This window comes from Moschus berezovskii, chromosome 23, assembly GCF_049115385.1.
Source record: "Moschus berezovskii isolate FMDL1 chromosome 23, NW_MosBer_1.0, whole genome shotgun sequence".
Classification (NCBI taxonomy): domain Eukaryota; kingdom Metazoa; phylum Chordata; class Mammalia; order Artiodactyla; family Moschidae; genus Moschus; species Moschus berezovskii.
In genome coordinates, this window is record NC_142482.1 from 30822786 (window position 1) to 30836240 (window position 13455).

A 13455-nucleotide genomic window follows, 5' to 3' on the forward strand; every position below is an offset into this window, starting at 1 on the left:
GAGGGTCCTGGGAAAGTTATTCTTTAAAAACTCACCACATAGTCCATCATGCAGCCAATGTAGAGCCCCAGCACCTGTGTACTGAGTTCACATCTCATACGGTCTCCGTGTGTGGCGTGCGTGCTCAGTTGTGTCTGTGGACTGTAACTCTCCAGGCTCCTCTGTCCATGGAATTCTCTAGGCAAGAATACTGAGCAAGTTGCCATTTCCTTCTCCAGGGGATCTTCCTGACCCAGGGATCAAACCCTTGTCTTTGGCCTCTCTTGCATTGGCAGGCAGGTTCTTTACCATCTGAGCCCCTGGGAAAGCCCCCACATATGGTCTCCATGAAAACCTAATGAAAGGGCTGTAGAAAGCAGAGGCAAAGCTCATTAAATTTTCTTGTGACTGTGGCCCCCATAAAGCCCCACTATATAGAGGAACCATGTGAGATCATGGAGCCCTTCCTTCAACCCTCAGGGAATCTGCCATTCCCCAAATATGGCCTATTAAAAAAATAACTTCCAGAGACAATTCCATGAGCTTTCTTGTTAATGTTTACAGCTGTATCAACATCACACCAATACTTCTTTTTGGGTATGTGTATGAACAACAGAACCCATGGGTCTAAGTGTGATGAGTACTATGTAATTCTCGAATCGTGAACCTTGTAAGATACAGCGAAGTGTATTGATGGAAGTTTGTTTAGGGTAATGGGTGAGCTATTAACTTTGTAATTGAATCCTTGCTGCTGCTTCTGGTAGTCTTGAAAACCAGCGTGACGCCTTGCAGGGCTTAGTCCTCAGGTCCTTCATTCTGGCGATCTGAATTTTTTCAGTCCTTTGTAGCTGCTGAGAGAGGAAGGGAGATGCTAGGATCCAGCATGGATGGTGCCACGCAGTGTATAGAAAGCTTAGTCTACTAGAACCTGAACTGTATCCTGATCCAGGCTGAGGTGGTCAATAGCTGAGATCCACGGACTAGTTGTTTTATCTCTATAGGCCTCGGTTACTTCATCTGTGAGCACTTTACTTTCTGGGGCCTGGGAGCCATTTTGGATAGTCTCTGAAGGTCCTTTGGCCCATATGGTAAAGAATCCGCCTGCAATGCAGGAGACCCAGGTTCGATCTCTGGGCCAGGAAGATTCCCTGGAGAAGGAAATGGCAACCCACTCCAGTATTCTTGCCTGGGAAATCCCATGGACAGAGGATTTCTGGCAGGCTACCGTCCATGGGGTCAGAAAGACGCAGACATGACTGAGCGACTGACACACACAAAGGTCCTTTAGATTTCTACAGTCTATTTGTAATCTGGATAAAATGTCATAAATGGTGGGGAAAACAGCCATCAGTAAACAATGAGCTTTCCTAGTTTGTCCTGATCATTTTTCTCCCAGTCTTGGCCCCTCGGTTGTAGCACGCCCCAGACTTAACACTGGCAGGAAATAGGGTGGTGGGTGCATTTCAGTTAATGGGCCTTAGTTGGAACATGTTTGGCCGTGGAGGCAGCTACACTCCTATTACCAAGCCTTGGCTTACTGTCTGTTTTCTTTGGGCTGGGTAGGCAATGAAAAAGGAGACAGGAAAATACATTTGGGGGCAAATAAAATAAGGAATTTGTCTTAGGAGGACAGCTTATAGTTGGGAAATTCTAATGCTGGGCTTAACCCTGTCCTGATAGATCTCTCTTGTCCTGTACTAAGTGGGTGAGGAGGTGTTCTTGTTACTTGTAGAGTTGATCTTCCCATTCTCAAAAGCTCTTAATAATCCGCCTTCAAGGTTTGTTCTATTATGGATAGTACTCCTAATGCCCTTAATTTTTCCCTGCAAATTCTTATTCTAGTCATCATCTTAAATGGCTCTTCTTTGAATTAGCTTCAGTTACTTAACATTTTACTAAACTGTTGGGGCAACATACTAGGGCTTCACTGGTGCAGAATATGAAATGTATTTCTGTTTAGCCGGTAGACATGATGTTACTTGTTCACCACAGTCCCACTCTACAGATTTATACTAAACTAATGTTGCATCAAGAGTCAGATGTTTTCCTGTTAATACCTGCACCAAGACAATACTATAGTCTTTGCTAAGAATGATTGGATGATTTTTTTAAAAGTCTTAGTATCTTGGTTGTATTTCAATTTGCATAGTTCTTTAATATCTAGAATTCCCTTGGATTTTACACTTGAATAAATTAGAAGAGAGACAAAGCAAGGTTTTTTTTGTTGTTGTTTTTTTGAAATAATGGATTCTCACATTCCCATGGTAACCCAAATGGTATTTTTTCAATTTTTCTTACAGAGCCACAGTACTCGATTTAAAATAAAAAAGCATTCTCTCTGATTAAACATAGTTTATTATACGCTTTCAGGCTTTGGCATATCACAAAATAGCCACATTCCTCTCGAGAATTTGAGTTTCCCTGCCTGTTTTTCTGTTTCCCTCTTAAAGGGGTTCTCAGTTTGAGTTTTCATTTTTCAGAAAGGAGTCGCCATAAGGTACAGTTGTAACATAAAAAAGGAAATGTCACTATGGTCGTCAGGGAAATGTCCCTTTGACAAATGTGTTTGTCTCTGTCTCTGCCCCACGTCTGGCCCAGTGTGTGTTCCATGGATAGACTCAGCTTTCACGGGGTGTTTCCTCCTCCTTGAAATGAGCAAACACAGTCCCGGACACGGTCACCCTTCCCAGCCTCACCAAGAGGCCAGAGGGGGTGCCCAGAGAGTCCCTTTTGGGCTCTGGTGTCCAGACCTCACCGCTGACACTTGGCCCCGAGTCACCCCTCTGGACCCCTCAGCTCTCCATTCAGAACCATGCCAGGGACACTAACCACGGAATGATGTTTACAAAGCCCTTTGAAATGGAAGACATTATACAGATGCTCCATCGTAAAGATCAGTATTGCAAATTCCTTGGCTTACCCCTGCCTCCCCCCAGTATGTATGTTCACGTATCTATTTAGAATGGTCAATTGTTCAGCTAATTAATATGCTTTTATTTTATGATTTGCTATTTCCAGGGCACAGACAGAAGCTTGATGACTCTAAACCTAGTTTGTTCTCTGATCGCCTCAGTGATTTAGGGCGCATTCCTCATCCCAGTATGAGAGTAGGTGTCCCGCCTCAGAACCCACGGCCCTCCCTGAACTCTGCACCAAGTCCTTTTAATCCACAAGGACAGAGTCAGATTACAGGTAAGACAGACTCCTAGGTCTCACTTGCGCAGACTCCGGCAGGCTGGGGGTGAGGGGCTTCCAGATGAGACGCGTTCACTTCACAACTCCTGGAGCTGGGAAATGTCTTACGATGAAAGAGATCAACACTTGAAGATACTGACCTTCTTCTTCTTTATTTTTTTTTCTTTTTAATAAAAAGCAAATACCAATATTCACTAACTTGGGGATGAAGCTTGGGGGAAGTCTCTGCGGATACTGTCCTCTGTAGTGATGTCAGTCTGAGCAGAGGTGGGATGGTGATTCCATGCTCTCTGGGAGAATGTGTGTTGTAAGTTTCCCTATATTGTGTCCAGGTGGTGTGGAGGATAACATCACACCCTCACTATTAGAAAATTAGTGTTACCGGCTCAGATTTGGGCTCAAGTTTCTTACATGTATAACTATTTCATTAAGTGTGCTTGAAAACTGCCCAGGGCTAACAGGAAGTCTTGATTGGTGGTTACAAGGCAAGACCAAGGAGCGGCTCCTTGGGCAGACAAAATCCCACCCCCACCCCCGCCCATTCCCGTTGAGCTCCTGTTCTTCATGCGACATTTCTCTTCATGCATTCCAGTGTGCTTCTTGCTTTACTTTTGTTCTTAAAAATGAACATCAGCATTGCATTACAGACTAATCATTCACATTTGGTGCATTAAGACTCCCAAATCTTTTTCTTTTTATAACCCTATCTGGCTTGGGCAGATCTTACCATAGGACTAGTCTGATTGCTTTTATGTCATGGTGATGATAAAGTGTGCTAATCATTGTACATCTTTAATTTGCCATCACAGTATTGAGAGCAGTGAGGAACTCATAGATCATCTAGTTACTATTGTTGGCAGAGGGACCAGATGGGAGGGAAAATGATTCAGAATAAAATGTATGATATACTTGGATCATCTCAAAAGGTTAGTTTTTGTTTGTAGCAGTTAGGTTTTGAGTGTCCTTAATGGTTTGTAAGCATAATTGTTTATAAACAAAATGACCTGCCTCTGCTTCTCTCCTGCCCATATTAGATATATATCTTCTTGGATATTTACTTATGTTTCTGTGGGTCTATATTAGTCTGAAAATTTGGGTATGCCTGAGTATATATGTTTAATATAATATAGAACTATAAAAATAAAATATCTAAGCACTGAAGAGAAACAGATACCTGTATTAGGGAAGATCCTTAGAACTCTGTGAAGAAGAGTCATGCGTAAATGTAGGCGTCAGGTTAGTGTATTCACTAGACATGGGTCCTTGATAAAAATGCCAGGGTGAAATTCACACTAACTTGTGAATTTGAAGCTTGTGGCTGTAGGTGCTGATGCTTTTAAAGTAGTGGACTTTTAAATTTTTTATTGATGTATAGTTGATTTACAGTATTATATTAGTTTCAGATGTAAAACATAGTGATTTAAAAATTTTATAGATTATACTCTGTTTATAGTTATTATAAAATATTGGCTGTATGTACTGTGCTGTACAATATATCCTCATAGCTTATTTTTTATATGCATTAGTTTATTTAAGTAGTGGATTTTATATTCGTGATTAAGGGTCATAATAGCTGTCCTTTTGTCTTTATAGGAATCTTTAGATTCCGTGTGTGTGTGTGTGGGTGTGTGTAGCACCATATGTACACATATATAAATGTGTTTATACTTGATTTGGAAGGACTATGATGGCTAATATGATATATATAAGAAAAATATATGTTTTATGATTTGGCAATCCCTGGGTTCTTTAAATATGTGATTTTTGTATTCTGATCCTTGGTAGTGGTTTAGTCTGACTCTTGTGACCTCATTGACTGTAGCCCACCAGGCTCTTTTGTCCATGATATTTTCCAAACAAGAATACTGCATTGGGTTGCCATTTTCTTCTCGAGGGAATTTTCCCAACCCTGGGATCGAACCTGTGTCTCCTGAATTGCAGGTAGACTCTTTACCACTAAGCCATCAGGGAAGCCCAATTTGATCCTTAACTGTTTACTAATTATATTTTGCTAATGACTGATGCCTTTAAAATGGCCTTTGGAGCTTGTGTGTTGCTAGATTCTTTTAAGAAGAATCTATTTTCTTAATAGTGATCATGGTTGTATAGTAACTATGAGTTCTCCCACTTGCCAGCATAAAAGGCAAGTTGAACTCCCAGAAGAGCGACATGAAATTAGGAATTATACATTGAGGAAGTCCTAAGCCTTCAATGTTTCATGTTAGTGTCTCTTGCAGTTCCTGGGGCTCAGGGTCCTAGCCATGCAATGGGCTGGCTTCTTTGCAGCGCTGGTGTGACCTATCACTGTTGAGGTCTTAAATGGCTGCCGTTCTGCCTGAGGGCCCAGGGCCTCCCCATGGTTTCCTGAGGAAGTTGCTTCCTCTGTACCTCTTTTTTTTTTTTTTAATCTTTCAGACATCTGTTGCCTGTCTCTGGGTGCTAGGAAACACCTAGTCTGTCAAAAATATCCACTTCTTTTGACTCAGTATATGGTGATAGTGGTGGTGATAACTATGTCGGGAGATATTGCTCATGATAAGCACTATTTTTAATTAATTTATTTATTTCTGCCATGCCATGCAGCTTGTGGGATCTTAGTTCCCTGACCAGGGATCGAACCCAGACCCTTGGCAGTGAAATCACTGAGTCCTAACCACTGGACCACCAGGGAACTCCCCATAAGCACTGTTTTTAAACTAAAAATGCTCTCTGAATGGGCAGGCTGCATCTAGAGGGAATAAAAAGCTGATTCAGCCCCTGGTGGACTGGAAAATCCATCTAACCTTTGAGGTGGGCATTCTGCCATGCTGTTCTTCATTCTTCCAAAAAGTAGTTATTGAGTGCTTTCTGTTTGCAAGGCAGGGATGTAAGGGAACAAGATAGTCTAGTTTCTCTTCGCCAGGGGCTCGCGTTTTGGTGACATATACTCAGCAATTGGGTCAAGCATTCATGCAAGACAATTTCAGATAATAGTAAAAGCTTTGGGAAAATGAAAGGAGGATGAGAGCGAGCGAGCAGGGCAGAAGCTAATTTTGACTGGAAAGTTGGGAAAGGGCTCTTTGGAGCCCATCTCCTCCATCAGACTTTGAATTTTCCAAGTGCAGAGCCGTGTTTTACTGATCTCTGTGTCCCCACTGCCTTTGGCGGTGACCGCTGCTTGGCGACTTTAGGTTTGGTGAAGACTGAACGAGCAGGTGTTTGACTTCTTCTTCAGGAACGGTGACTTGTTACTATTCTGGCCCAAGTCTTTTTTCTAGTACCTATTTGAGTGGATTGCTATTAGCTGCTGTGTACTGAGTACTGCCGTGACTACTGTATATGGCGTAGCAGGCATTTCTCACAACGGGTCTATGAGATAGGTGGTGATGTGAAAACTGAGGGTCTGAGAGGCTAAATCACTTGCTCAAAGTCCCACTTACACTCTAGTGAGTCATTAATACAGGAATTAGGGCAAGATCCACATGGCTGGAGGGTCCTATGCACTCAACCTCCAGCGTCTTTGGGAGGCTGAAGTGAACTTCTCTCCTGTCCCTGTTTCCTCCCATTCCAGGCTTTTATTTGTGCAGCTCTTTGCCATTTACAGACTAGTTTTACACAAAGTTCTTACTGAAGCCTTAAAGCAGTTGTGAAAAGTATGATTTTTTTGCAGGTAGAGGAAAAGGACTCTTCAAGAAATGTGTTGCTCTAAGCTTCTGGAGCTAGTTTAGTTGACTTTGAGTTCCAGACTCTTAGTGGGCAGCCAGCCTCACGGCCATTGAGTTAGGGAGGCTGCTGACAATCTGACACATATCCTAAGGGACCAATGTCTTTTTCTTTCTCCCTCGGATATTTTTTAGGACCCTCAGGGACAAAACGTTCATAAAAATGATGCATTAGGAGTATCTGAATTATGCTTTAAAAGGCAGCATAATTGGTTTTGATAGTTAATGGACAGTTATATATGAACCTTTACTCAAGGTAACCTTTTTAGGGGTATCTTGAAAAAAATGACGTGGCAGACACCATGCAGAATGATGTGGCCTTACTGACGGTTACCTTGACTGGAGTGAAGTCGTTCCTGCCCAACTTCAGTCTGAAGTTTCTTCCCCTCCTTGGCACACACGCTCCTTTAAGCATTAAGAGGATCCTTGAAGAGAACGAACGTACGGATTCCAAGGTGGAAAGATGGGGATGGGGTGGGTTGGGAGGTTGGGATCTGTCAATCCTATGTGTAAAATAGGTGACTCTTGAGAACCTACTGTGGAGCAAAGGCGGCTCTTCTCAGTGCTCTGTGGTGACCTGGAGGGGAAGGAAATCCAAAACAGAGGGGATGTGTGTGTATGTAGCACTGGTTCACTTTGTTGTACAGCAGAAACTAACACAGCATTGTAAAGCAACTATCCTCCAATAAAAGTTGAAGTAAAATAAATTTTATTAATTAAAAAAATGAAGGAGAATTCCCGCCAGCTGGGTATTGCCTGTGTTGATATTTGGCTGTCTTAGCCCTCAGCCTGCTGGGCTTGCACTGAAAAATTTATTAGCAAAGCCTCTTAGACACAGGGGAGCACAGCGTCCTATTCGAGTGCCCAGTGACCCCGTGATTCTTTAGTGTGAAAGGAGTTGGAGGTGAAGTGGGTGGGGCTGCAGCGGCTGTGGCTCTTAAGTGTGAGGAGGATGAACCCATGGGGGGCACAGTGACTGTAGCCGAGCAGGAAGCATGCCTGCAGGTGAGAAGAACTGTAGGATGTGGGGAGTGGGAGTCCACTGAGGTCTCTCCCCTGCTTTTCGACAGCTCTGGTCCTACTCACCGAGAGGCGTCTTTTGTCTTAAGGAACTGAAGTCAACACACTCAAGACAGGTGGTTGGAAGTACCGTTCTTTCACTTGGGTGGTGCTGAGCTTTTATCTCTGAGGTTACTGTGGAGTCTTCCTGCCTCCTTCCTTTGAGATCTTGTGGGCAGAACAGCCAGGAAAATTTGCTGCAGCCATGCACATGTGTGAGCAGGAAAGCTCTTTAGAGGAGGTTGCCCGTTACAGTCATCATGAAGAAACAGGATAAGTCCTGTGAGTGAACACGAGTTCAAATCTCTTTTCCTAATAAGGAAAAGTAGAGTCAGGTCTGGCTTGTGCTGGCTTTGAAGGATAAAGTATGACCCTGTGAGGGGCTGGCTATCAATGTGCCATGTTGTCCCCACAGCTGTTGACATCATCCATAGATGAACCGCTTAAAGGTCTCTGGATTTCTGTTGGTTGAAATTCCCTTTCTAAATGAAGATGCTCTGGCTTTATTATGCTTTTACAAGAAGATGAGAAGGGTAATGTTCCAAGAAAAATCAAGTTTTTGAGTTCCAGAATCTTGTCATTGTAATTTCCTCCTGTCTGGAATACATGATGCTCAGTTACTATCTAGTTGTGATAAGGAGAATCCATCTCTGATAACACCTCACTCTCTCCTTCCCTAAGACTGTTCCATCTCTATCCTGACTTCAGGACTGTGCCCAGAGGAAGTCTGGGTTTCTTTCTCTCCTTTGTTCCCAAAGCATCATCTTTCTCATTTTAGCTTGAGCTTTACCTATATGTCTGTATGTGTACATACATGCATTTGTGTCTTCCCCTGTCACTTGTTGCCTAGGGACCCTTCTTTCCCCTTTTTGCCTTTTGCAAATGGATTCTGGGCAGAATGATCAGAACAGGAGTCTAATAATGACATATTCAACCTCCTGGACTAACCCAGGAGAGGGGCAAGTCATGTATGCATTTGGATATAGGACACCCTGATGATGTATTTTGATGTTGAATTGTGGATGGGTACCCAGGGCTTCAGAGTCAGAGTACATTGTACTATGTAATATTAATAGCAACAACATCATATTATAGATGTTATCAGTTTGAAAAGTATTTTCATTCCATTCTTTTTTATTTTAATATATGCAGAAGTATTCCAGGAATAAAATTGTATGGCACCATTCCCAGTGAAGACCATCAGATTCTTTCCAGGGCTTTGTTTATTTTGATAAGGACTTGCTTTTTTAGCTGTTTGAAAACAGTTGGCTGTAACAGTCTTTAAAGAACAGATTTCACAGCAGAGTCAGTATTATGAACCCTCTTTAACACATAAGAAAACTGAGGTGACAAGAGGAACTCTCAGGGCTGACATTATAAGTCAGTGTCCTGGGAAGGTGAAGTCTGACAAGGTGGTTTTAGGTGGGGAGGATGTAGGGAAAAGGTTAGGAGAACAGTATACCTTTGGGGCTGTCAGTGAGGTGAGTGGGCAGGGAAAGGAAAATGACTTTGCTATCGCTGAGGACCCAAGTAAGGACAGAGATGTGAGGAAGAGCCAGTCAGCAAAGTTATGATTGTCTCCTGTAGGGATTGCAGTTTGTGAATAGAAGTGGGCTCTGCCGTGGTGGATGGTCGGTGGGAATGGCAATTTCTCGTGGAACTCTGTAGGACTTGGTGCAAGTCAGGGAAACAAGAAAGATGTGGAACCTCTGACCAATATCTGGGAATGTTCTGGAGGTTGGTAGGTTAGAGGAAAGACAGAAGAATTTCTGAAGAGGATCTGGCTCATCTTGCGGCCTTGGAGAATGAGCAGTGGCCCAGGGGAGAGGTTAGGAGGAAGGATGGGGAGAAAAGCCAGCTTCAGTTCAGGTGGGAAGTAGATGTCCCAGGGAGAGGCTGAGGGCAGATGGGAGCTCTTGGCTGTCCCTTAACCATTCCTTCTGTGACAGATGGAAGTCCCACAGCTTGCTCTGTCTCCTCCAGGGTTCTGGGCTGACTCCACCTCGAGAAAACACAACTCTCTAGCCCTGTCTTATCTGGGGGTAGGGTTCATGCGTGCTCTGTTAATACATTCCAGGACTGCGATGGCTTTTTGTCACCCCATCACACTGTGGTTTGCAGGCCATGAGAAAGGCTTGCTGCTTTCAAGGCAGCCTTCCTCCAGCCTGTCTGGGAGTTGAACAGCTGCAGCACTGCGCTTTTGTTCTTTGCCAGTTTCATTGGTTTTCTTTCACCTCTTTCCATCTCGTAGAGTTATTTTATAGCTCTGATTCTTCACCCACTATGTTGACTCTTCCAATTTCATATCATCTTGAAGCTTAGGAAAGTTGCTTTTCACCCTTTAAGACTTTGCTAAAGATGCTGAATGTAATTAGGATTGTCAAGCCCTCAGATATACTACTGTGTTCCTCTTTCAAAGCTGACCATGACCCATGTCAGTGATCACTTTCTGGTGGGCCTTTTAAATACCTATACATCCCATTAGAGGTAAGGTATGTCTCTTGCTGAGGTCAAGGTACACAGCAGACAGAGGACCTTTCCCTCAGCCTATTGCTCAAGTCATCCTGGGAAACAAGTTTTTAGTGAACCCATCCTGCTGTCTGATACTCATTGTGGGGATCAAGTGTGAAGCGTTGATTGTACACAGGCTGTCAAAAGTGACCCCAGCGTTTTTAGTGGGCTGCAAGCGATGATTCCAAAACGCTCGTTGCAATTTCGATTCTACCAGTAGCAATGCCATCTCCAGAAAAGGTAGATGGGGTGAAATAATGTAAAAGTACGATTATGTAGTAAACTTTAAAGGCATTATCTTCAAATAATTTAATAACTATCATATGAACAAGGAATCCCAGGTAGTGAACCTAAGTTTAGGAGTGAACAGAGTGCCAGGAAGACATGCTTTCTTTAATATAAAGAACTTTGCAGACCCTGCTCTGTCACATAGAAGCCCTTTATCTGCCCGTCTCCGCACATTCTTGCAATATTGTGTGGCATAATTCATCTTAGAGCAGACACTTGAATTCACTTAAAGCAGTAGGTTGCTCTCTCTTATCTCCTCACCTGTCTTGGGCCTTCATTTCCTCTTAAGCATGTTTGTTCTGCTCCTTCTATTTGGAGATTGTTCTTCTTGATAGGGAAGATTATATCAAGTAGTGTTGGGTAATTTTCCTTTCTAACTGTCATCGGTAAAAATCATGCCCATTGTTCTCCAACTCTGGTGTCTGTTAGCATCTCCTGTGGAACTTGTTACAGGTACAGAGGCCCAGGCTTCACCCCTGAACCAGAAGGTATGAGGTGGAGCCTGCCCAGATCACAGCTGTAGGCCCCAGGCCCTTGACCTGGGGCTCACCTTGCCCACCCAGGGCCAACCTGCTCCAGCCCAGGCTTCTCAGGGGCTCGTCTCCCTGGTCGGCCGCGTGCAGAGGCAGCTGTGTGCCTCTGGCTGCTTCCTGGTTCCCTGGGTGCAGCTCCTGAACTCCACCCTGGCCTCCATTTCAGCTGCTGTTTTCCCTACACGCCCTTCCCTGTGTGTCCAGTCCTGGGCTGGACTTCTGCCCTCTTTCTATTGTGATGCTGTCAGAGGGAGATTTAAAAAGATGCGTATCTGATGATGTCACCCGGTACTTAAAAACACCCCCGTGACCTTCCACTGCTCTTAGCGTAAAGACCAACCAACACCTCTTGCGTGGTCCAACAGGTTCTGCATAGCCTGGGTCCTTCCTGCCTGTTTTCTACCCTCTTATCAAACCGTTTTGAACCTTTTGTCAGTCATCCAACCACCCTGGCTTTCTCACCTCTTCAAAAAAGAAACTGTACTACCTCGGTCTCTGGAACTCGGTATACGCTATTCGCTTAGCCTGCAGCCCTTTTAACCCCATCTGGGTATCCTCTGGACTTCTGCTTGCCCTTCAATTCTTGGCTTACTCGTTGCATCATTAGAGAAGACTTTCCTGGCCCCCAGGCATGGCTGAAGTATCTCATGGCACATTCTCACAATGCCAAGGACATCTCCTTTTTAACACTTTATCACAGTTAAATGATTAGTTGATTAATGTCAGTCTCTCCCACCAAATTGTAAACCCTGTTGAGGGCATGCAGACTCTTTATTCACCATTCATGTCTCTAGAACCTAGCAGAATACCAGAGTAGGCACTCAATAAATATTTTCTGAATGAATGAATGAGTGATGGGAGACAGTTCTTAGAACCACAGATAAGAGCATCATCTATCCAACAAAAGGACTCACCATGCCTGGGGACCTTCTGTGATACCCCAGCTGCTATAAGCTCACCCCCTGGATGTTAATAGCCTGAATTGAACTTGAATTTATTGCATTCACTTCAATATTGTAATTTGAACTAAGGTCACTTCCCCTGGCCAACACCACATCCCTCATTTCTCAGATTCTGGTCCTACCTATTTGTGACTAGTTCCCTTTCCTCTGTTGCCTTTACCCTGAGGCTCTAGATATGCTGAGGCTGAGACCAGGTTAGCTGTGACATGTGGTTTGCCCTCTTGTTTCTTCTATTAGGTTTTTCTTTTAAGTAAGGAAATTCCCTCATTTTCTGTAGGACAGTGATGAGTTCCTTCCAGCCCCAAATTGGTGACACTGAAAAGACACTTCTTTTTACCTTGTCTTAGCTTCCTTCTGGTTTTTCTTTTAACATTTTGTTGGAGGTTGTGATGCCTTAGACGGTATCATTTCTCATTCTCTCTTCCACTGTTGTCTCCTAAGATGCATGGAGATGCATGGAGTCCCTCTCCCCCCATTGTTTGTGTTAACTCCTTGTGCCTGGTGTACCCTGTGTGGCATCTGGTTTTATCCAAACACATTGCTGCTTTTTTGGTCACATTTCAGCCTTTTTTTTTAATTGGTATGTAGTGGTTTTATAATGTTGTGTTAGTTTCTGCCTTACAGCAAAGTGAATCAGCTATACATATATCACCTCTTTTTTGGATATTCTTCCCATTTAGGTCACCATCAGAGCACTGAGTGGAGTTTCAAATTTCAGTCTTAAGCTCTGTGAATCGATTGGGTTGGTCTTCTGCCAAGTGATTCCGGCCAGTTGGCCAGTTGGAGAGAACCCCGACTGGGGACAAGGAGGGAGGGAGGTCAGAATCCTGCTTTTGAGGTCTTCTTTGCTGACATGGGTCACAAGCTGTGCGATGAGAAGCACCCTGAGTGTCAGCCCCTCTCTCACAGCCACCCCAGATCAGCTCAGCAGGACTTCAGTAATTTCTGGTGCAGCTACCATCTCTGAAAGGACTGAATGTCGTAGGGTACCCGATTTTTCAAGTGGTTAGAATCATAGCATTTTATCTTCGGAAAACATCTTAGAGACCATCCATTCTCATGTTACACCTGACAACAGCGACACTCAGAGAAGGTGAATCATTGGTGTTTGATTGCACAGTTAGTGCCAGAGTCCCCCCAATCCAGGGTTCCTCTTGCACCCCAAGAAGCCTGTTTTCGGACCATGTTTCTTCTTGGTCAAGAGAACCAGAAGTGAGTGGGAAAGCA

At 43.8% G+C, this 13455-nt stretch overlaps 1 protein-coding gene across 2 annotated transcripts in view; it reads left to right on the top strand.

Moving 5' to 3' along the window:
* The window catches only part of RUNX2 (RUNX family transcription factor 2), a 135181-nt gene that overhangs the window by 73028 nt on the left and 48698 nt on the right, over positions 1-13455 (top strand). For both annotated transcript variants that reach the window (XM_055406155.2, XM_055406157.2), the window contains exon 4: positions 2998-3171. In XM_055406155.2, the coding sequence (XP_055262130.1) occupies positions 2998-3171 (174 nt within the window). The remainder of the gene's footprint in view (positions 1-2997; positions 3172-13455) is intronic.